The 24,133-nt window shown below is 36.8% G+C and overlaps 1 protein-coding gene across 1 annotated transcript in view; it reads right to left on the bottom strand.

Annotated features, from left to right (window-relative positions):
* Nucleotides 1-891: 891 nt before the first annotated feature.
* Nucleotides 892-24,133, bottom strand: part of LOC107717398 (glycine receptor subunit alphaZ1-like) — a 49,777-nt gene continuing 26,535 nt past the window's right edge. The window contains exons 5-9 of the mRNA XM_016524128.1: nt 21,967-22,049; nt 19,685-19,822; nt 15,620-15,834; nt 13,996-14,142; nt 892-2,138 (exon numbers count right to left, since the gene is read on the bottom strand). Of these exons, the coding sequence (XP_016379614.1) occupies nt 1,851-2,138; nt 13,996-14,142; nt 15,620-15,834; nt 19,685-19,822; nt 21,967-22,049 (871 nt within the window). The 3' untranslated portion in view covers nt 892-1,850. The remainder of the gene's footprint in view (nt 2,139-13,995; nt 14,143-15,619; nt 15,835-19,684; nt 19,823-21,966; nt 22,050-24,133) is intronic.

Genomic DNA, 24,133 nt, shown 5'->3' with positions numbered 1-24,133 from the left:
CATAACATTTGGTGTGTGTATATATATATATATATATATATATGTATATAATTAAAAAATAAATAAATAATTATTTAATAAATAAAATGTGCCATCAATAAAATATTAACTTCAAGCTTCACTCTTAACCAAAATTATACATGTACATCAAAACATTATGATACCATTATTTAGATCTAAATGAAAAAGTTTGTAAATGTCTGACTAGTTGCAGTGTATAAAGACATACGCTTGTAGGTAAATACATGTGTGAAAAACTGAATAAATTACAAATGTTACAGGCCTTACAAAATTGGTCAATGTCCACGTCACATCAAACAGGATGAAATGAAGACGAAAAATGGTCAAATTTGAAAACCTGAAAGGCAATGACAATAGAGTAACAAAACTGCTCTTTGGTTTTAAACAAACAACACACACACACAAAAGTATGTTACGCATGGCAAAATATTGCATATCCTGCACAGAGCATCTATCACACAGCCTGACACATGCTCACTTTATATAATGGTGTTTCTCTTCAGTTCGGCAGTCAAACAAAACATTACAAAAGTGAAAAATGACATCTATATCATCTGCGCCAAAAAAACCAAACAAAAAAACCCTAGTCATGCATAGACAGCAAATGAGCATGACTATAAGAGAAAATTGAACATGTATGAAATAGCATTTTTGGGGGATGCCTCCAGAATAAAATGGCCATATTCAACATGATGAACATTGAAAATAATTGCATATACGATTATTGCATAGAGAAGCCAGATGAAGATGCATTCTAAATTTCATAAACTAAACCTTTGTGCACTTGTTTATTCTGTTGCACAATGCAGTGTTCATACATATGGATTGAAAAATCACTGTAATATACATTTGGTTGGAAATATAGATCTATTATCATGGCACTGGCTGTACTGCTAAACCAGGCTTAGAAAAATAACACTGTATGAATTATGAGTTAGGAAAGATCCCTTTTCTTTTCTTTCTGTCCATGATGAAAATGCCAAAACCAAACATATGCAGAGAGTTAAAAGTATATTTTATTTTACATATATTTATATTTATTTTTCACACCCCTTTGTATTTTACCTTTAGTTTATTTAGGTTATATATCAAAAGGTGAATGCATGAATAAATAAATGGAATTGTGGAGTAATTTTTTTGGTCAACCTAAAGGATGACGTTTGGCACATGAGCAGCACATAATCTGATGTTTTAAACAAAAAGAAACCTGAAAAAACGCACAGATAGAGGAACACATTGACCACAGCTCGAATAAATATATTTGTTTCACTGGCACTCATCAAGATCCATTAATAATCGATATCAGAATGAAACATCATGAGACCACAGGACACATGTACCAAAGCGCATCTCGGTCTCTGGGACCTGCAACATTTTCATTGTGTATTCATGGAAGCCCCAAACTGCCTCGAGACGCCCAAAAATGTTTAATTTTCAATGGCTGAAGTATTATCATTTAAATATATGATATATTACAGCAGTAATGTTTTTCCGTATTCTCGCGATGCAGTACGTCTTCAAGTTGCAAAAAAAGTTTTACATGTTTTCCTCTTGGATTCCCAGTCATCAGTTCAGAAGTTCTTAAGTTGAATATTTACTTTTAGTCATTTTCATTTTTTTTAGTAAATATATTGCCACATTCATATATCATGCATTTTACTGCATTGCTATTGCACAGGTCCGGATTATTCAGGAGGACAGGAAAGAAAGAGATGAAAAAAAGGAATAAATACCTCTGCTGGGGACTCGAGTGAGAGCGCTGCAGTGAGAGAAAGGCGGACACGGTGGGACGTCGGGAGGGGCGTGGAGGAGGGTGTATTCGCATCTCTTTACTGCTTGTGAACATCCTCGCTGCGTATGATCTTGTAAATGATCCAGTAAAAAATGTTAAAAATGAGGAAGACCAGTGGAAAGGCTACGCGTGACACCGTGTCGATCCGTTTGGCGCGGCTGATGAAGAGCTTGCGCATTTCCTCCACGCTCTTCTCAGGGGGGTTGGCGGAGGTGGGCGCATTGTTGTTGTTGCCCTTGATGGCCATGCCGTCTTTGGCCTGGAGGCAAGCCGGACCCATGCCATAGGCGGCGAAGCTGAATCGGCCGTCTCCCGCCTCGTCCTCCTGTCAATCGGTCAAGAAACCCATTATTCACACACTCCACCTTAATGCACCGTTATTAAAGCAACTGTAGTTTCTTTACCTTAAAATATCAGTTTCAAATAATTAAAAATCATTCTGATGATACACTGATGTTTTAATATGGAAAATGTACGGTGGCCGAGAAGTGCTAAACAAATCACAATTCTGAAAACAAAATAACAAATTACAAACGCAAATGCAAGTCTAAAAAACAAAATAACAATTCAGAAAGCACAACAACAATTCAGAAAACATTATAACAAGTCAGAAAACACAATGACAAATTCGAAAACAAAATAACAAGTCAGAAAACACAACGACAAATCCGAAAACAAATTAACAAATCAGAAAACACAACGAAAATCAGACAAATCGGAAGAGGTAGGTATAGTTTGAGACAGCACCATTGGTTTGTCGTTGTGTTTTCTGACTTGTTATTTTGTTTTCGGATTTGTCATTGTGTTTTCTGACTTGTTATAATGTTTTCTGAATTGTTGTTGTGCTTTCTGAATTGTTATTTTGTTTTTTAGACTTGCATTTGCGTTTGTAATTTGTTATTTTGTTTTCAGAATTGTGATTTTTGTTTTGCACTTCTCGGTCACCGTACAAATGGCTTCTGCTTTTTTCCCAGTTGATAAAGTAAATAAAGTTGTGGACAGGCACAAGTCAGACAAAAAAAAAAATCAAAGGCTTTATCAATACCTAGAAGCACAGTGAAGTCTATTATTAAGAAGTGGAAGGTATTTGGTAAAACACAGACCCTCTCTGGACCAGGACGTCACTCCAAACTGGATGAAAGAGTCAGGAGGAATCTGGTCAGAGAGGCGACCAAGAGGCCGACAGCAACTCTGAAGCAGTTGCAGGAATTTATGACAAAGAGTGGTCATTGTGTGCATGTGACAACAATATCACAAATTCTCCACAAATGTGGCTTGTATGGAGGGTTGCAAGAAAAAAGCCACTCCTCAAGAAAGGCCACATGCAGTCAGACTGAGCTTTGCCAAAACGCACCTTGAAGATTCTGAGGCAGATGAGACTAAAATTGAATTATTTGACCTCAACACCAAACAATATGTCTGGCAGAAATCCAATCCAGCTCACCATCCAAATAACATGGAGGTGGTAATATCCTGTTATGAGGTGTTTCTCTGGAGGAAAGAAGGAAAAATGGCTCTAAGGGTGCTTTCACACCTGTAGATCGATTGCTTTGTTCCGGTACAGGGATTCAAATTATTACAATGTTGCTTTTTATTTTTGGTGTGGTTCGCTTTCACACGGCAAAGTTTCAAAACGGACCAAATTTGTTAATACAAGTCACGCGCGAGTAAACTGTTCTCTCATTGGTCAAAGTTCCACGGTTTATTTTCCGGGATTCCACCGATGTCACGGCTGTCATCCGTCAGGATGGAACGACAACAGCTTCGCGGGCTTATTGTTGTTGTTTTTTTTGTAGCTGTCGTTATATTAATGTATCATTTTGAGCAGGAGTCCAGGATTCATCGAGAAAACATTTTTTAAAATGCACCTACTAGGAAGAAGAGCAATAAGACGGCATTATAAAATGAAAAAGTGCGCTTTGATTTTGAATGGCGAAAAACATTCTCACCCACAGACATTCATTTTGAGGAATTAGCAAAACAACAAAGCTAATGCTTTTCACGGCACATATGCCCAAATGAACCGAGCTAAGGGGGGAAACGCGCCAGGTTCCGAAACAACGGGCCAGGTGTGAAAGCACCCTAAGGCTACGTTTACACGACAACAATGTAGTCAAAAACGGAAAAGTTTTTCCCTTGCGTTTTTAAAAAAAGTTTCACGTATACACGACAACGTTTTCAAAATGATTCGTGTTTACACATATCCGTGAAAACGGCCAAAAACGGCATATTACGTATGCAAGGCCAGTAGTTGGCGCTGTCACTTTGTTAGTAAACAGTACCTGTAGGGAAGTGATGATTATATGTTGTATATGATGTGTCTCCGCTGTTGGTTGTAATATTGGTGAAGTGAATCCACACTTCGCTGAAGAAGCGTTAGCAAACTCTTGAGCAGCAACAACAGTACTATGTACCCCGGAAACGATAACAGTGGCATTTTCAAAAACTTTTGAACACTCTGAAACCTGTTTTCAAAGATATGCGTGTTCAGTCCCCAAAACGGCGTTGTCGTGTAAACAAACAGGCAAAACGCATAAAAAGTTTCCCGTTTTTGGCTGAAAACGTTGTCGTGTAAACGGGCCCTAAATTTCAGAGTACCACTCGGGTCAAACAATCTTGGGTACAGGCCGGGTTCGGGCTTCAGTTTAAAGCCTGTTCAGACCTCTAGCTCCAACACACTTGCCTGGAAGTTTCTCGTGAGTCTGAAGACTTGACGACCTTAGTTCAGGTGTGTTTAATTGGAGTTGGAGCTAAAAACTCTGTAGGACAGTGGCCCTCCTGTAAAAGGTTTGGACACCGCTGCTATAAATCATAGTTTCAGGTTAACAGTCATACATGGGTTCATTAGTTTACGCTTGACAAAAACATCAGCATATCGTGAACCGTGACGGAAGCGCATTGTTTATAGCTAAAGAAGTTTTAAACACTTATTTTTCTCACACACGCCTATCACTTTTTTTTCATATGGATTACCATAATTTTGTGTGGTTTTTGAGGCATCGACTTTTGGGTTACCGTCCATGGATTTTTCTAAAAAAAAAAAAAATCTTGATTTATGGTCATCTGAAGAAAGAAACTCATATATATCTGGGATGGCATGAGGGTGAGAGAATTTCAATTTTGGGGTGGAGTATCCCTTTAAATCCTCCAGTCTTGTTGGATGGATTACATGTTTTTGTGGGTATTAACTATTGAAATATGTCTGCTAGACGGCACAGGGTGTAGTCAGAGGTCACAATATCTCACGCAAGTTAATGGACTGACCTTGCCCTGCTCCCCACCTCCACACGCTCTTATTTGAGATTCAGCAGATGGGACTCGATCATACGCTTTAATGAAAACAGAACCAAAATAACCACCCCGGTTAATTACATTTCAGTGCGGGTAGATATTTCACCGTGATTGTGCCAGTTTAAACACAAAACGCGGATGCGAAATAGGATCATTATGTTCGTAATGCATATTTCCAATTTGCAGGTGCAAACATCTAGCGCGGGGAACTATCCCGTTCGCTTTTACTGAAAGATCAGCCATTTTCTATGCAGGACTCCATTTTTAGACACTTTGTCCTCCTTCTGTCCTTGTCTTTCAGCCTTCCCATTTATAACTGTTAATGTGTGTCGGGGTAAATGGAAGATCACACGAGGATGTGTGTGTGTGTGTGTGAGGGGTGATGTTATTCCACTGCCCCTTTGTTTTTGTATACGACACTATCTTTGATGCCGGGGTGCTACGTCCTTTCCATGTCCTTCAGTTGCACTGGCTCACGATTTGTAAGTATTACGGATGCTCGGCTTTATTTCTGCTGCCATTTGATTAATGTGGTGGCTCCGAGACGTGACGTGGAGCTGTAAAGAGGAGCCGGGCTGCAGCACCGCTGCGTCCTGCGTCACTTTCCCTCCCGGCCCGGCCCCTGCCAGATTCATTACCCTCCCTTCCTAATTAAAAATCCGCCATTACTGCATTAGGCGTGCCAGCCGCGTTCCCAGTTCGACTGTTAGAGGGGAGGGAAAAAAAACAATAAGCAGAACGCTCGCCTGCATCCTCGAGGTTTACAGCGGAGTGTAATATTATGGCTGAGCATCAGAATGCAGCTCACAGCCTCGTTTGCAAATCAGGGGTGTGGCTTCCACCGCTATATACAGGACCTCTCGGCTCCTTCATCAATCAAAGCCCGTAGATGTGACTGATGTTTTGATGCCTTTTATTGGGATGTTGTGATAAACGATAGAAAGCGAAATAGCTGTAAGGTAGCAGCTTCAAGCCTTTATCGTATATATATTCAAAATATTTAGCATCAGATGTACGGGACAGTGATGATTTTATACAAAGCATATATTAAAGTGAAAGTCACCTCTATCGTACATGTTGAGACCAGGATGATGTACTGCATTTATCTGTGTAGGACATTACAATGCATTGCAATTACATATGTCTGTTGTTTTATCACCTATGGGTGAGTTGGAATGAATATTTTACGAGCTGCGTATGAAACTGCATTATGCTGATGTGCCCAATGGTTATGAGTCTTAAAAGAATATATGCTTACAAAAATTTGATTTTTCGCCAATAAACATCTGTGCCCTCATAAATGCAGGGAATTTAAATGAGAAGCAGACAAATAGCATTTGCTCGGTGTATATCATGCAAGCATATTATGCCTTTCAGGTTTCTTTAATGGCCAGAATCATTTTCAGCCCTGTTTCAGAACAAAACTGACATCAGCTGCATCGGGTCCAACCACATCTAAAAATCTCTATTCCTGTCGCTCTGTGCAGTGACCTCCAGAGTATAATGAGAACTGCTGGCTCGAGAGCGACATTTCAGACCAAGCATTGATTCTAAATATGCTTACTAAATGAACACTTCCCTTTTTTCATTAATAGCGCTCCGTATTTAGCCTTGTGCATTTTCTTATAACAAAGAATTTGCAACAAAAAAAAAAAGTTGCCCATGCAAAAGTTACTACCCCAATAGAGGTCGCTACAGGAATGTGTCCTAAAATCCAAAATCAATGGGTTTTTTGAATGGGTTTTTGGTTAAATGCCTGAAATAAGGTCTGTGGTTAACACAAGCTCAAGATATTCCATGTTTTCTTCTACCACGTAAAATACATCAATAATATTCCATAAGATTTTTTACGTTTTTACGTGTCTTGAATAAGGTGGTTGCCAACGATTGGCTAAATGGGACTGCAGAGGTTGTCAGGGACTTTAAACATCATTACGCTGAACAGGTAAACTCATCTACACACTAGTCTTTACAGCCTCATTAATAATCGCACTCTTGCTAATTATTCTAGCTCAAACTTTCAAATTTGTAGATTATAAATAAAGACTGAAAGAGTTGTGGGAAGCTTAGTAATGGTGACGTTGAAGCCATGTGATCGTGGTGTAGTTTGTTTATAGCCTAACTTTAGGTTAAGGCTTGAAAACTCATAAAAGTTGTGTTCAATTGTGAAGATTATCTAATTATGAACAAAACGTATAAGAATCCTGAATTTTATGTTGGTCACAGAGCTTATTTTCAGCAATAACCCAAAAGCCAATGCAAAAATTCTATTTTTATTTTTTTTTCGAGGGAACATGTTAATGCTAATTTCCAGGTTGGCCTACAAAAATGCGCCATCGCTGCAGCAGTCTATGCAAAGTGTTCTAAATGGTAGCCAAGGTGTTGCTATGTAGTTGTTCTAAGTGGTTTTTAACATGTTGCTATAGGGTTTTTAGGCTCTTCTGGGTGGTTGCTTACTGACAAGTCAAAAGAGCTCGTCCAAAAGTGCTATTTTTGTCTTTATAAATGATTCAGGTCTCTCCTTCAATGTAACTATGGGATTTTTTGTCAATCCATTTTAGAAAAGTAATCCTCTCCTGAACAGCCCACATGATTTGAGATGTCATCCATGTCTGCAGCACAAGCAGGGCAGGACATGCTACATGCTGAATTTGAATACCGTTAGAGGTTTGCTAGGCCAAGCATCAGTATTAATATAAATAAACTAAATTATTATAATATATTAAATATTGATTAATTATATTTTTATTGTACTTGTAGATTGTAGAGAGACAGAACAAAACTGTTTTTAGCAAACAGTGCTGGGTAGTAACTGATTACATATAATTTGGATTACATAATCAGATTCCAAAAATTTAGTACTTGTAATTAGGTTATGTTACATTTTAATTAATTAGTTACTTTTTTATGGATTACATCATTACAAATGATTCACAAAATGGCAGTAAATCATTCATAATTCTCTCTAATTCTTCTTTTTTTGTCTTTTACATTTTCCTTTCTAAACAATTCTACTGTGTGTCACATTATTTAGCTTTGAATATTCACAATATAGAAAGGCCATGTAATTGTAATATAAATTAATTTGCAATCCACGCTTCTGAATTTGGGAACGAAAGCACCTCTCAGTCAATTATACCATGCATGAGACAAATAATAATGCAAACTACTAAACTGATGTTGGTTAATGGTAACACTGACATGGAGGTAAACAAATAAAATGTTTCAAGTGTAAAAATTACATTTAGTGCATTAATTTTAATTTTGCATTTTAATTAATTAATTAGCTTTTTATCAAATCATAAAACCCCTGCAGTTCTTTCATTTACACCAGTCTGGGAAACCCTGGAGTAATGCAATGTCAAAAGCAACCTAAAAAAGTAATCTAAAAGTAGTCAGAAAACATTACCTAAAATTTGTAATCTTAGATTATATTACTGACCACAATTTTCATCATGTCATTTGTAATCAGTAACAGACTACAATTTATAAGAAATCCCCAGAACTGTTAGCAAACATTTTCGATGAGCGATCAGTTACACAAAGTTGCCCTGGTCGATGGACATTATTCAAAAATACCTGACATTTGACTGATTTGACTGACCAATAGGAATCAAGAATTCCAGAGTGTGGCGTAATAAGCAACAACAAAAGACTGCAGTATTTTGCAGCACACTACAGTCCAGTGCCAAGTCCACTCAACACCTCTGGCTCTGTTAAACACTCCAGCACACTGAGCTGCACCAAACCGAATATAACAAGACAAATCAGCCTCACTCTGCACCTTTACCAACCCAACTCAGGACGGCAAGTCAGAGGAGCGCGACAGTGGTTTACTTATCAGTGCATGCTTATTTGCATAGACAATCTCCCCTCATTTGAACAGCAGCTGCAGCGTTCAGAGTTCCCTATGAGTGATCCACCCTGCATCACAATCAGCCCTAGCGAGGTGATTACTCTCCATCAATAGGCTACTTGCTAATATGCTCTTGTCATTGTTAGGCAAAGCAAAGACATCTGCAGTCCAGAGGTCACACTGCTTCACCCAGTTATTAACACAGCTCTGCCAGGCCATGCAGTCTGGCACAGGGGCATTCTGGTAGTCTGCTGTACACTGTTAAACCCGCATGGTGTAGCAGTAAACTGGACTGGTTCCAGCAAATAATCTAACAATTAGTCAAACGCTATATTTTATTAAAGAATGAGTAATACATTTTTAAGATTAAACTCTGGGGATTTGGGCTTGCATTTCGTTTGAACTCTAAAGGTTCTGCATGCAATAATGATAAATTCTATTTTTAATCTAGTTTTGGCTTTGTTCATTGACTGTTTGGTGCATTTTGCACACAAAACTGGAACATTAGTTCATTAGTAATTTACATTAGTAAACAGTTAGTACATTAGTACCGTATTGGCCCGAATATAAGACGACCCCCCTTTTTCCAGATGTACCTTTTGGAAAAAGGCTTTTAAAAAAACAAATCTTGCTTTTTCTCAGTAAAACACATTTTGTCTTCAATTATTTTCATATTGCATATTTTTCCTATTTTAATTTTTGTTTTGAAAGTATGGTAAAAACTGGTAAAATGTACCAACAATCACATTTAAAAAATATACACTTTTTGATATACCATTAAAAAAAAAAAAAACAGGTAGCCCATCTGAATTAGGACATTTAGGCTATCCATCTAATAGTAGCCTACCAAAATCTTATTAACAGCAGAAGTTAAATCTTACTGTAGTCTTCAAATCTGGGTACTGTCTTACGTTTTAAAATCACAAAGGGAGTTTGGTCCCATCAGGCTAACGTGACAGTCACGACTCATGCAGATGTAAGCTTTTCTTTTTCTTTTGTTTTTACTCACGATCTTTACAACACGCATTACATTACGTATTTCATGGCACACTCGTTTTATGCGTATTTGGCGCCACCTATTTTTGTGGGTGTATTATTGACATGTCAAAGTCTAGACCCTGAATATAAGACGACCGCGTTTTTTCAGATGTATTTCCAAGAAAAAAACATCGTCTTATATTCGGGTCAATACGGTAATTTGTACTAGTAATTAGTAGTTAGTACATTAGTAATTAGTACTAATCACATTAGTAATTTGTAGTAGCATACTAGCATACTACTATTTCTGTCAAATCTTTATGTGCTACTATGGTATTCAGAATTCAGCTATTTATTCTTCATCTAACATCTTTCACTCTGATTGGTTGAAATAATTCAGAGGTAGCACCTGATTAGCTGACTTCTAGGAGTAAGAACACCCAGTTTTTTCTCTCCAATCACACTAAGGCCCCGTCCACACGGAGACGCGTTTAGCTGTATACGCATACATTTTGAATCGTATAGGCATTTCGTCCACACGGATCTGATGCTCTGGCTTCGTGTGGACGTAGCCTAATGCTGCATACAAATATACATACTACTCTACTATATAGTAGGCAAAAAAAAGTAGTAATTCCGAAATCACAGTATTCATAAAACAGTATTTAAAAACTACTGAGATGACCTTCTGCTCCCAGCGAGATTCTGAAATGCACATCCAGTAGAGTGTAACAGTGTCCGTCCACTTTTTCAGTGGCTTTGATTACGGAAATATCTTTCACATCCATTTTTTACACAAGGATTTAAAAAAAGTTAAGAGTTTTAAGCCATGAACCAACAAACTTGCTACGAGGTGTATCACAACATTTGATTTGAAGCAAAGCTGCATTTGAAAATCAGACAAAAAGACAATGAGGGAAAGAACTACAATCCCATGAAGCACTGCGAATAATCAAGTTAAAAAACAATGGATGAATATAAAGTTTTTTTATTATTATTTTAAGATGTTGGTTATGCATAAAGAAACAAATTTTGCATTTATTGCAAAATATGCACATATTTAAGCATTCTGAGAGTCAACAAGACTTATTTAATTATGTCATTCTTTGTGCGTCACGAGAGTTGGGCGGGTGCTAAAATTTGTTGCTTGATTTGCTATTCTCTAACTGGAGGAGATTTCTTTGTTGAATCAAGGATAATGTTTTTTTTCCACTAGATATTCCATGGTTGAACATGATTATTTAAAAAATAAGTCGAGATAATGCAGGCTGATGGCTTCAACAAAAGCATATAGCATCGATTAACAACCTCGTAGCTCACAGTAGGTCTGTCATCCGAATTTCATTCAGAACATACTTTTTAATGATTGCGAAGTACATACTTATTCAACAGAAGTACCTACTCAGAGTATGCAATTTTGAAAGCAGCCTTTGAGTTTGAGGCACTCGGTAGCAAGATAGCTAATGTTAGCTAAGCAAAAATAGAGTGAGGGTGACACAAGCCAGATTTAGGCTGCCCAATGTGCACTACCTGCCAGGACACTATACCTCATTTTTATACCAGTTTCAAGATTTAAATAATAATAAATATTGAGGTATTTTCAAGACAAGCTTCCTCTGGGGCCAGTCCCTTCACTGCCGAGCATCTACACATCTCTGTGTTGTCCAGCAGGGGGAATCCTCTTTCTACACCCGACGCCAGGTGCCTTTCAGAGGCACATGCAGGAGGAGGAGGAGGTCGATAAGCTCCTGTGGTAATGCCGGGGAGTTGTTTTATTGTGTAGTGCAGGGAGGTGACAGCTCTGGGCTGCAGTGCAGAGAGCAGGCACTGACTGATAGCCCCAGTGAGGCAGAATGAAGGGCTGAATCCCAGCCGTGGATCACTGTGGCCGGGGAGTTTCATTAACCAGGGGGTGATAATGATAATGCAGCAAACCTACTGCTGAGCTGTGCCTGCTCAAATGAAAACACTACATATACACACTAATATTTAAGCATGCAGTCATGGTCATGTGAGCTTTGTGAGAGCCTTCTGAGAGCATTCCCTTTAGCGACTATCCAAAGCCACTATGTCAAACACAAAAAGGAGAAATATTCTTCATTTCAAGTATATATACTTGACAAGTATGTATTTGCAATGTACTCTGCCATTCAAAAGTTTGGGGTCAGTCTTTTTTTTTTTTTTGAAAGAAACTAATAGTTCTAATCAGCAAGGATGCATTAAATTAATCAAAAATCACAATAAAGACAAACTGTTACAAAAAGACAGCTATTTGGTGTAGTTTCCATCAGCAGTGGCTATCTGCACCATGCTAACCATCCAAACACTAGCTGCTTGGGTTGGGCATCTATTGGATGGAAAACTGTGGCATTTATACCGAACAGCTGGATTTGCAGTTTGCACCATTTGCCCTTGGCGTCTGAATGGTGGAAGGCCTGCTATCAGCGAGGGCTGTGTAGACTGTCTCTGTGGATTTACCTGTATGGGGCTAAGAGAACCAGAGACCAATCTCACTGCACCTATTACAAGCAGCCCGGAGGCAAACTGAGGATTACAACGGTGGGATTTAGGATTTATTCTGAGCCACTTGAAAGATTTCACCACGCCAACTCACATTACTCTATGAATGGAAGGAGCATTAATGTTTCAACTTCAACTCGCATTATGGTGGTTTCAGTCTTAGCATGCTAAAGTCAGGAGAGAAGATCAAACTATAACCAAATATGATGACTTCATAATGGAAGACCCCTTTATTAAAATATAATGACAATACACTACCATTCAAAAGTTTGGGGTCAGTAAGATTTTATTTTAAATAAATTAATACAACAATGCTTAAACTGATCATAAGTGACAGTAAATGCATTTATAATGTTGCGAAAAAAATCTATTTCAAATAAATGCTGTTCTTTTTGAACTTTGAAGAATCCTCAAAAAAAGTACCATGTTTTCCACAAAAAAATAAAAATAAAAATAAATAAATAAATAAATAAAAATTCAGCATTGAGCATCAAATCAGCATATTTGAATGATTTCTGAAGGATCATGTGACACTGAAGACTGGAGTAATGATGCTGAAAATTCAACATTTTCGTATATGTGACCCTGGAGCACAAAACCAGTCTTAAGTCGCTGGGGTATATTGTAGCAATAGCCAAAAAAACATTGTATGGGTCAAAATTATCGATTTCTCTTTTATGCCAAAAATTATTAGGATATTAATTAAAGATTAATTAGATAATTAGAAGAAGATATTTTGTAAATTTCCTACTGTTAATATATCAAAACTTAATTTTTGATTAGTAATATGCATTGCTAAGAACTTCATTTGGACAACTTTAAAGGCGATTTTCTCAGTATTTTGATTTTTTTGCACCCTCAGATTCCAGATTTTCAAATAGTTGTATCTCGGCCAAATAGTGTCCTATCCTAACAAACAATACATCAATGGAAAGCTTATTTATGCAGCTTTCAGACGATGTATAAATCTCAATTTCGAGAAATTGACCCTTATATTTTGTGGTCCAGCGTCACATATATAAAACCACTATGTGAAAAATATTCATCATGAATTAAGCAATATAAAGACATACATGTATTTAATGTATTCTGAAAATACATTAAATAGTGGCATATATTATTATTTTATTAAGGCAATTTAAACAAAACATTTAAATATTATATTTATTTTCAGCAATATTTATCAAATCTGTTAAATATGTTAAACATATTTAATTAATATGTTAGAAATAATATTTTTTTTCTCTAAAATGTTCTGCAGACCCCTAATCATCCCCTCTTAAGGACACTAGTTTGACAAGTATACTAGTGAATCTAGCTTGTGATTTTTATTTTCATCAGCAATAATGCACAAGTTTTGAAAGCCCTGTATGTGGCACCATGCCATTTTTCGTCAGACTCTGCTCTTTTTTTACTATATTCTGTAACTCCGAATGCAACCATGAGAACATTGAAGGTTTGAATCCCCAACACAGTGAATATTCATCACAGTGGGTCAGGGCTTATAGATGAAGTGTGTTTGGACCGTAGGGCTCACCTTAAGATGCCTTCTCCTCCTCTGGAAGCGCAGCAGCTCCTTGTGTTGGCGTGCAATGAAGTTGACTGCCGCATACTCCAGCAGAGCAGAGAAGACAAAGAGAAGGCACACTGCCATCCAAATGTCAATGGCTTTCACATACGAGACCTGCAGCGAGACGAAACCAACAGGACTGGCAATAAGCGAAGGAAAGCGAGGAAAAGCGGGAATGCCCCGCCCCCGCGGTGATACCGGTATTACCGGTGTTGTCACACGCCGATTAACCGGTGGGAAAATTTCCGCACCGACACAACCCTACTTGTTTGTAGCACTGCACACAGTCTAGCCTATTATTATTAAGAATAATAAATAAAAAAGTAAATAAAAGAAAATATTTTAAAATTTCACTTTATTATTATTATTTTAAACATTAACTTAGTAAAAATATACAAATTACTAAATACAAAAAAAATTACAATTGCAATTTCACTGTAAAATAAAAAAGAGTATTTAAGAAAAAAATTAACAACAATAATAATAAGAAAAATTATTATATTGTTTCTTTCCAACTTAAAACCATCTAACTTTAAGATGGAAAACCGCATATTAACCAAAAACTCATTAGTTGACAATCACTTCTCATTACAAGTATGTGAAGATGGTTGGCACATGTTGTGTTCCCAAATGCATGTTAAAGTGACCCAAACAGAACAGATGCAGAGATGGAGTTTGTGTAGTCTCGCGTAGCCAGACCTTCAGACTGACGGCTGAAGGTCTGGAATCCATGGCAGCTTTCATTGGCCTAGGCCCGCCCATGAGGCAGTTTGACCGACATGTCAAACAACCAATCACAGTTAGTTTCGTTCATCGTCACGTTTCGGGGCGTGGAAATGTCACCACAATAACAGACTGTAAAACTCTCGGACGTATTTTAAAGATTCTATGGCGCGAACTTAAATTTTTCACATACTTTTGAAAATCCAGCGTTTAGTTGATCCTGATAAGCGCTCGTCGTCACAGTTGTAATCATGACGGCTTTCTTCTTTCATGAGGGGGTTTGGCGGCACGGCATCGTTGTTTCCAGGCGGAACGTTAAAGAACGCAACACACACGTCTCCCGGAAATACTGTATAATTTAACCAATCCAATGACGACTTCGAAACTCCTGAAGTGTTTCCACTTTTGTGTGCTGTATGCATCAGACGTTTAGTCAACGCTTCGTAGGCGTGACGTCTGAGGCTGAGACTAGAGTTTGTGTGGAGCAGCATTTACTGAAAAACTAATAAAGTTGATTTGATAATCGCACAAGTCATGTTCAATTTTATTTCGAATAATGGTGCAGCCCTACTTTCTTATCTAGCTCAGTGTGGCCAGATACAAAGATGCATGTGACACTGCCATTATTTTCTAGCACATGTGTGTGACTGTTAACAAAGCTGCTGCCTATTATGAGCATCTCAAGTATTAAAACTATTTACGAGGTTCCAGCATGGTCAGAATTAATGTTTATGTCGACAGCAATTGAACCTAGTACAGCCCATGACATACTGCAGTGGTACATCAATAATATGCTTCTGAACAGAGTGAACGTTACGCCATCAGGGATTTGTATTGTTGGGATGAGCATGATGGAGACACTACTGACCTTAGGAAGAGAAGCTCTTGATCCTGAGCTCTGGGTGGTCATGGTCAGCACAGTAGTGATGCCCAAACCTACACGGGCAGGGGCAGCGTCCATGTTGATCCAGAAGGACACCCATGACAAAATGACGATCAGGAGACTGGGAATGTACATCTGGATCAGATAATAGCCCATCTGTCTCTCCAGGTGGAAACGAGCCTCTATGCAGGTGAACTTCCCTGAAACACAAATAGCATGCGGTTTTCATCATCAACTCATGTTTTATTTGATTCTCTAGGGTTTTGCAGGTTTAAGACACGTCATTTAAATAGGGCTGGGAAGCAAGGACTGGTTCTTATTAATAAAACGGTTCCAAAATACCAGAACCAAATGATGTTCGATTCCTTTAACAGTTTACCAAACTAGAATACATATACTGAATCTATGAAGCAAATCAGAGAGCATGACCAGCGCAGTCCAATTACAGAATGAATGACTCTTATGAGTTGGTTCTGCAACAAGTGCAGTCTGATTTTTAGTGAATCAAATATATACAGTTTACAGAGTTGGATCAGTGAATTTACTGACTGTTTTTCCCATATGATAACAAGTAGTTAAAGATATGTGTTATGTGTTTGTCAGTAGTACTTTGTAAAAATAAATTAATTAAATGTTTCCACATTTTGGATTAGCAATTATGTCACCTCAATAAATAAATAAATTAAATTAATAACTGCAAAAGTCATTAAAAGCCTATTTAAGCATTTTGGAAGAATTGTTTAAAATTTATTTATTTTTAAAATTATCTAATCATTTGGCAAAATAATTTTTTCCTCAAAAATACAAAAGAGGAACTATTAAGGATCAGGAACTGCTAAACAGCATTTGGCGAATGTAAAAATATTTTTTTTTTGTATTGCTTGTTTAGTATTTAAATGTTTGTTTAGTATTGCTTGTTTAGTATTTATGCCACCTCAAAAATAAATAAATAAATCTGCAAAAGTCCATGTAAACACATTTTGGAAGAATTGCTAAAAATGCATTATTAAAATTATCTAATCATGCAGCAATAAATTTAAAAACGCAACATATGATTACAATTGCAATACAATTACAATTTATAAAAAAAGAGGAATCGTAAACCAGGAATCGTAAACAGAACCATAATTGTCAAATCTCATTCCTATATTTAAAGTAAAAAAAAATGGATCCATTAAGGATCCAGAACTGCTATAGGAAATAGGAACTGGAACCAGAACTGTCAAATCTCTTTCCTAGTTTCAAAGGCTTGTGACGCTTCCATGTTCCCACACTATAACTAGCTGAGCTGAAAATGTCAGGGTCAAGGTTCATTTAACTTCTAGCATTTACTCAGCTGAACTGGAATTGTCAAGTTTTCGCAGTTGTTATTGAGCTGATGCAGCATAAACCTCTAGATTATTCCCTTACCCTTGGGAAAATTATGTATTGATTACATTGTTGCATTTATGAATATAGATAAAGACAAAGGAAAATGCTAGTATAAAAAGCAAACAGAGGTATTGACTCAAACAGAAGCTCAAACACAGGGAGCAAACACTTTCTTTGGACTGCGATCTTTGTTGAACGTAAACAGCCAAGTGAGAAACAGGATAGATGCAACTGACCAGCACTAACATTAAAACCACATCTATTTCTCCCAAGGGACTTGGAAAATGCAATCGGATGAGGAAGACAAACTGAGAGGAGGGCTGGACTGCAGAGCTTAGGCCTGCTCTGCAAATCAAAATAGATTGCCATTAATAAATCTGAGAAAAACGACACTTTAATTTCCGGTTAATGCTTGACTGGGGAGCAGCAGAGCGCAAGTACTCAAGCACAGGGCCGACTGTCCAGTGCTTGCACCAGAACAACACGACTATACAGAGAGAGAGAGAGATGGAGATAGTGAAGGATGACCAGAGTGGTAGGGCCAGTGACGGCGCTACACCGGGGCTAGGGGGGGCTATAGCCCCGTCAGAATTTTGAATAGCCCCGGTTTACTCTGACGTCATCAATATCATTTATTTTCTTAGCACCCCCACATATTGGTCTAGCCCCACCTTAGCACCGGTAGAGAAAAAATTCTGGCGCCGTGCCTGGGTAGGGCATCTTCAGGGTCTTCCATGGACTTTGATGAGCACAAACACCAAGGTGATAGGTGAAGTGCAATCAAGCAAACCAAATAAATATGATCTGTTCTTGCATATGAGATGCACCTCAGACAGGAGTGAGAGAGAGAGAGACAGAGAGATAATTGTGCAAATATTGATCCTTATTATGGTAATGAATTCTGACTGGTATTAGTTTGTTCTGGATTACCTCATGGTCACTTATGCAAATACAGACAAGAGAGAAGGGATATCTAGATGAATAATACTTGATACAAGATGAAAATGATGGGTCTGCATGAGCAAAAATGTGTGTAAACGTTTTGTAAATAAATGGTTTTTAAATTTAATTTTTAAACTTTTTTATTAGCAAGAGCCTATACTTTTTGTAAATAACTTTTTTTTATGTAATTTTTAAACTTTAATTTTCCAGTAATACTTTACAAGAAGGTCCTATTTGTTAACGTTAGTAAATGCATAAACTAACCAACAATGAGCAATACATTTGTTACAATAATCTTGTATTTATTAATCTTTGTTAACGTTAGTTAATAAAAATACAACTGTACATTGTTCAAGTTAGCTCAGGCCCATTAAACAATATTAACAGATACAACTTTTGATTTTAATAATGTATTGGTAAATTATGAAATTACCATTAACTAAGATTAATAAATGCTTTAGTATTTAGTATTTTTCATTGATAGTTCATGTTAACTAATTTAGTTAACTAATATTAACAAATGGAACCTTATTGTAAAGTGTTACCATTTTTTTTATTAGCAAGAGTCTATTCAAATGATTCCAAATAATTTACATTTTGTAAATACATTTTTTTTTAAATTTCGAAGTAATTATTAGGAAGTGCCTATTCAAATAATTTGTAAGTCTATCAAAGGATAAACCATATTTAAAATTTCTTCCAAACATATTTTCAAAGAAACAAAAACAAAAAGGATGAAAAAATAAGCATAAACATACTAATCAAAAAAATGTGGAGATGAAATCTACATTAACATATGGATATATTTTAATATATATATATGTTTTTAATATATTTAATACATTAACATTAATATATTTTCCTCCATTATGAAATATCTTTCATGACATGTAAAAAGTCTTGCATAGTTGATATCTCAGGTTGTGGCAATGCCTGTAATTGCTTGTTATACACAATGAAAATTATGTAATTGTCTTGTTCTTGAGTAAATTCAATTTAAAGCAATCATTTGTATTTAAATATTTAAATTTAAATTTCATTCTGCTTGTGTTTCATGATTGAACATCAATGCTAGGAATATTTGGGACAGTACTGTATTTTTACATTATACATAATAAAATTGGAATGGTAAAATTCGAATCACCTTTTTACTAAATGTAACATTAATCTAATAATATTTAATGTAATTGTAACATAATACAGTAACCTTTTTAACCCTTACAAGTTCTCTTAGCTCTCAAGCCTGTTTATTATGATTTCAGATAAACGTGACCTTCTTAAAAAAAAAGCCTAACGTTAAAGCAAAAGTAAAGAAAGCATGTCCAATATAAAACTTTATCGAACACAACAAAACCACACAAACTCTCATTATCCCAATGATAATAATTCAAGAAAGGAGACAGGAAATCTGCTCTGACTGACCCTGCTGTTTTGGCTTGCTTCTATTTTCGATCTGAACTAGTCTGGCCTTCAGCAATTTTCCAGTTTATCTGGAGTGGAACAAATCCTGACTGTCAACGCTGGCTGAACAGATGGTATTTAACCCAATCGAAAGTTCACAAAGAAGATTCAAAGCAGAGCTCTGGTCCACAACCTTTCATTGAACCCGTTGTGGTACCAAGTGCTTCGTAACAATAGATCCAACAACAGTGCTTAGCATTTGTGTCCGGCCACATTTAGTGTAGTGTCAGCACTGAACAAACACTACAGCTTCACATGCAGATGAACGACACTCACCTGTGTTGTAGTGCTTGGTGCAGTAGCGCAGATCCTTCTCTTCCTTCATTATAAACTGAGGTAAAGTCAGTCCGTCTGCTACCTGCACGGCTCCCTTCTCGTCCCACTCGAATATAAGATCGTTCATCGTGTAGCCAACTAGTGGAGGAACAACGAAACAATAGATGAGTGTTGTCCATGGCAGAAAAAAGCTTAGTTTGTGCCAGCAGGTCTGACAATGGTTCCGGCTCCTATTTTAGTGGATCCCCAAATTTTGAAAGAAATGATCTAAACATGCACAGTGCTGGGTAGATTACTTACAATTTGTAGTGCATTACTGATTACATGATGAAAACTGTAACATTAGTAACGTAATCTAAGTTACTCATTTTAGGTAATGTATTCTGACTACTTTTTCGATTACTTTTGATCAAACTTAAACTTACCACTAAATGTACCATATTGATATAAAAAACAGAAAGAAAATATATTCCACTTTTATATCAACATTATAAAATGCATTAAACATTAGAGTTGATAGTGAGTGAATAGTGAGTTGATGAAAAGATAATCATTAATTAAATAAAAAAAATGTGAAATAAAAATAATTTTAACACTCGAACACCAAAAATATAAATACAGAGTTCTGGCATGAAACTCTAGATGGTGCAGTCCGATAGGTCTAGCTCAATCTAACCTGGCGACATCATTGTCACATGGCAGCTGATTGGTTCTCTCCTGTATCGGTAGCCAATGAGCTTGCTGCTCAATATTCAAATACCTGGCTTTTGTTTGCTGTAGCAGTTGGCAGCGCACTTCAGAAACCCTCCACCTTCCCCAGCTCCACCTGTATAGATCTGCTACGGGGTGATTCATGTATGCTATATGGGGTTATTCATATGTGTTCTATGTGCAGCAGCAGTATTTCTTACATGCTTACAGCAGCATATCGTGGATGTATTGGCAGTAGCAAGTCTCGGTACTTGCTCTGCCGCAGCAGCAGCAGCATAGCAGATCTATTCCGCCAAGACCAAATACATTAACAATGTCATGTACATTACCATGCCAATCCCTCTGAGAGTTGTCATGACAGAAATATATTTATTTGTTTACTTGCATGACAATGTGACTATTAACCGACATCAGAGAACTGTAAACATGTGCATGTGTTGTTAAAATTATTGAAATACTAACTTTCTAAGACCGACGGAAAATGAAAAGTTGCGATTTTCTAGGCCGATTCCGGCGTAATGATATTACGCAGCGCCTGAAAATAGGCTTATTGGAAGTTACCTAGCTGGGAATATTTTCAACCGCGCTGCGTAATATCATTGCGCATGCTGCACCCATGGTACGGCAGCAAAGTTCCTTGATTATTACACCGGAATGAGAGTATAGTTCCTAGCCATATCAGCCTAAAAAAATCGTCTTAGTACACGATGTACTCTAGGGGAGTTGGAAAATGAGCCTATTTTAAAAAATAGTGGAGTGTTCCTTTAAATTCAGAAGCATGGTTTGCAAATTTATTTACATGACATTTGTGAATATAGTCAAAGCTAAATGGCATGACAGTAGGATTTTTAGAAAGTAGAATTTAGAAGAGAAAAAATACGAATTTGGGAGAATCGATAAATTATGAATAACTTACGGCCATTGTGTGAATCGTATGTAATTATGTAATCCATAAAAAAGTAACTGTAATCTGATTATGAGTATTTTAAAATGGGATATACTCTAATTACAAGTACGTAATTTTTGGAATCTGATTACGTAATCCAGATTACATTTAATCAGTTACTACCCAGCACTGAACATACATTTCATGAAAAATCAATATATATAACAGCAAAATGTGGAAATAAATCGCACAGACCAAAATCAAAGCTAGTGCGCTTGCCTGCTTGACATGCAGAAAACGTATTTTAATGGGAGAGATTTGTTCAAATATTACATAACCCCCTCTGTCACCCACTCCGAAACTATCTTCCCCTCAACAAAAAACCCTGCCACATCTGTCATTTTACTCATGGTCATCAAAAAGCTTCAATCAAAGTTCCCCCTGCAGAAACACGCTATAATCTGGCAAATTTGAGAATCAGTAGTAAATAACAGAGAACTGTAATGGCAGGAAGGGCCGGCGCTGGCTTGTGCTGAAAGCGACTCTCTGCTGACTGCTGAATCTACTTGAAGGCGGCCTTAAATCACTACACTCTTCATCTGCTGGTGCCAGCCAGTACAACATCCATCTCTGCACCACTGAATAAATCCTCTCCATCTGGCTGAAAGGATCAGGGCATACTTACAGCTCTCCAGCTGCATTATACAGGTCTGCACATCCATAGGGAAATTCTTCAGGTCCATGGGGCAGGCCAGAATCAGTGTTATTCTGAGAACAACAACAGCCGCCATCAGCAACAAACTCCACCACAGATCAAATTAGACAGCTTGTACTTTCCTCCTTTTTCCTCATTGGTCAAACCGTTCAAATTTAAAGGAACACTTCACCCAATCAGTATTTTTTATTTTTTTTGTATTATTATATAATATTATGCCATATAATATTATTAATATTTTGAATTAGCTTTTGAATTTTCAGAAATTGCATTTATAATTTGTAATTTGTATTAGTATTATTAATAATTAGTTTTAGTCATTTTAATACTTCACTCTTTCTTCACCAGCATTTTTTTTTTTGCCAGCCACCACCAGCATTTTTTTTTTATCATTTTCACAAAATTTTCATGGCCCCCAGAATATTTAGTTGTATTAATATCTGAACATGCAATATGTCAAAAGAAATAATAGGGCCTCTGCTTTTAAATCAACAAACAAACAAACAAAAATGTTTTATTCTAGCTTTATGCATTCTTTTTTTTTAAAGAGCAGGTCATATGGTATTTTAAAGTGTCCTGATATTGTGTTGGAGTCACTAACAACAGGTTTAAATGCATCTAAGGTCAGAAAACATTGTAATTTTCTCAGAATATACATTTAATATTACAATAATTTTTCAATGATTACGAAAGGATTTGTTCGAAGCAGTTCTGAGCTTAAGATCTGTAAACTCCTCCCTTACATAAGCCTACTCTGCTCTGATTGGTCAGCTGGCCAAGCCAGTTGTGATTGGTCTTTCCGTATACAATGCGTGTCAGAAACAAAACGCCCATTACCATAATAAATTTTTTGCTCCAGAGGTTTACTTGTAAACAAAGATGCTATACGATTACAAAAATGGCATCGATATTACCTTATCAATTCGAGCCCGAGTCCGAGGATGATACCGATGCAGTCGCTCAACCGGAAACTCCATCGCAAGCATGACTTGATCAGGGCGTTTCTAGCTGAAGTGTTTGTGGGCACGTCAGAGAGTTCGTATTTCGCGGGCAGGCGGGGATTATGCAAATGTGTTACCTTGTGACGTATATAGGTAACAGGCAGAAGATTTGAAAATATAACGACTCGTTAAGGCGGTTCAGAGTCGACTCATTCTTTTGAGAGACAATATCTTCATTTATCATGCACTTTTTTGATTAACAACTTTGCAGACTGTTTACATTGAACGATAGCTACGTTACAAACTGCAAAAAAGAAATTTTTCAAAAACCCATATGACCTGCTCTTTAATCAACACTTGAAAGTGGGTGAGTTTCATAAAAAAAGCAACATTTTGTTCAAAAAACTGAGAAAACCACTTTATTGTTCTGGATTAGATTCAGATTGATGATCAAAACATAGATGGAGTAGATCGCTTTTTGATTTATATGCTGTTTAAGACCTGATGATCGTGTTATTTTACATATGCATCTGCTTACATATGCAATCGCTTGTTTCTGCTTCTTCTTCTATGTGTTTTGATCCTGAGATTCAATACTTGTTCAGAAAATGTGTAATAGCGCCTCCTACCATATAACAGTGAAAACACACAGAAATGGCGGGAAAGCGTTGTCTCATTGATGGAAAATTCCATCAATGGCGGGAAAGAGTTAATAATTCGTTTTAGAATTTTAGAAATTTTAATACTTCAATTGATTTAAATTAGTTAGCAACATTTATAATTTTAATTTTTTCAGCTAATATTACAATACCCTGTCCTAACCAGATGTGATGCGATAAGACTCCAGCAACAAGTAATTCATTTGTCCACAACATACTACAATATGGCTACAATATCAATCAAAAATCACAGCCAGTCAGAAGGGTGTATGGCCAGTCTCTCTTTGCACTATCTAACTCATAATTATTAAACCATTTAAAAATGATTAAAATACATACTGAGTGACTGATACAATTTTTGTCTTGGAATACGCTTGTCGGTTCACAATGAGTTCACAGTTTTAATGTTTATGTTTCCTTTAATTTATTTTTAAGATCTGAAGTAAAATATCCATTGTTGCTTTCAGTAAGGCTATAAAAGTGACGCAAACTAACATTAAATAAGCACATAATCAGAACCTGAGATTATTATTGCCA

This window comes from Sinocyclocheilus rhinocerous, unplaced genomic scaffold, assembly GCF_001515625.1.
Source record: "Sinocyclocheilus rhinocerous isolate Xijiao unplaced genomic scaffold, SAMN03320098_v1.1 scaffold1054, whole genome shotgun sequence".
NCBI classification, from domain to species: domain Eukaryota; kingdom Metazoa; phylum Chordata; class Actinopteri; order Cypriniformes; family Cyprinidae; genus Sinocyclocheilus; species Sinocyclocheilus rhinocerous.
This window is presented reverse-complemented; position numbering and strand designations above follow the sequence as displayed.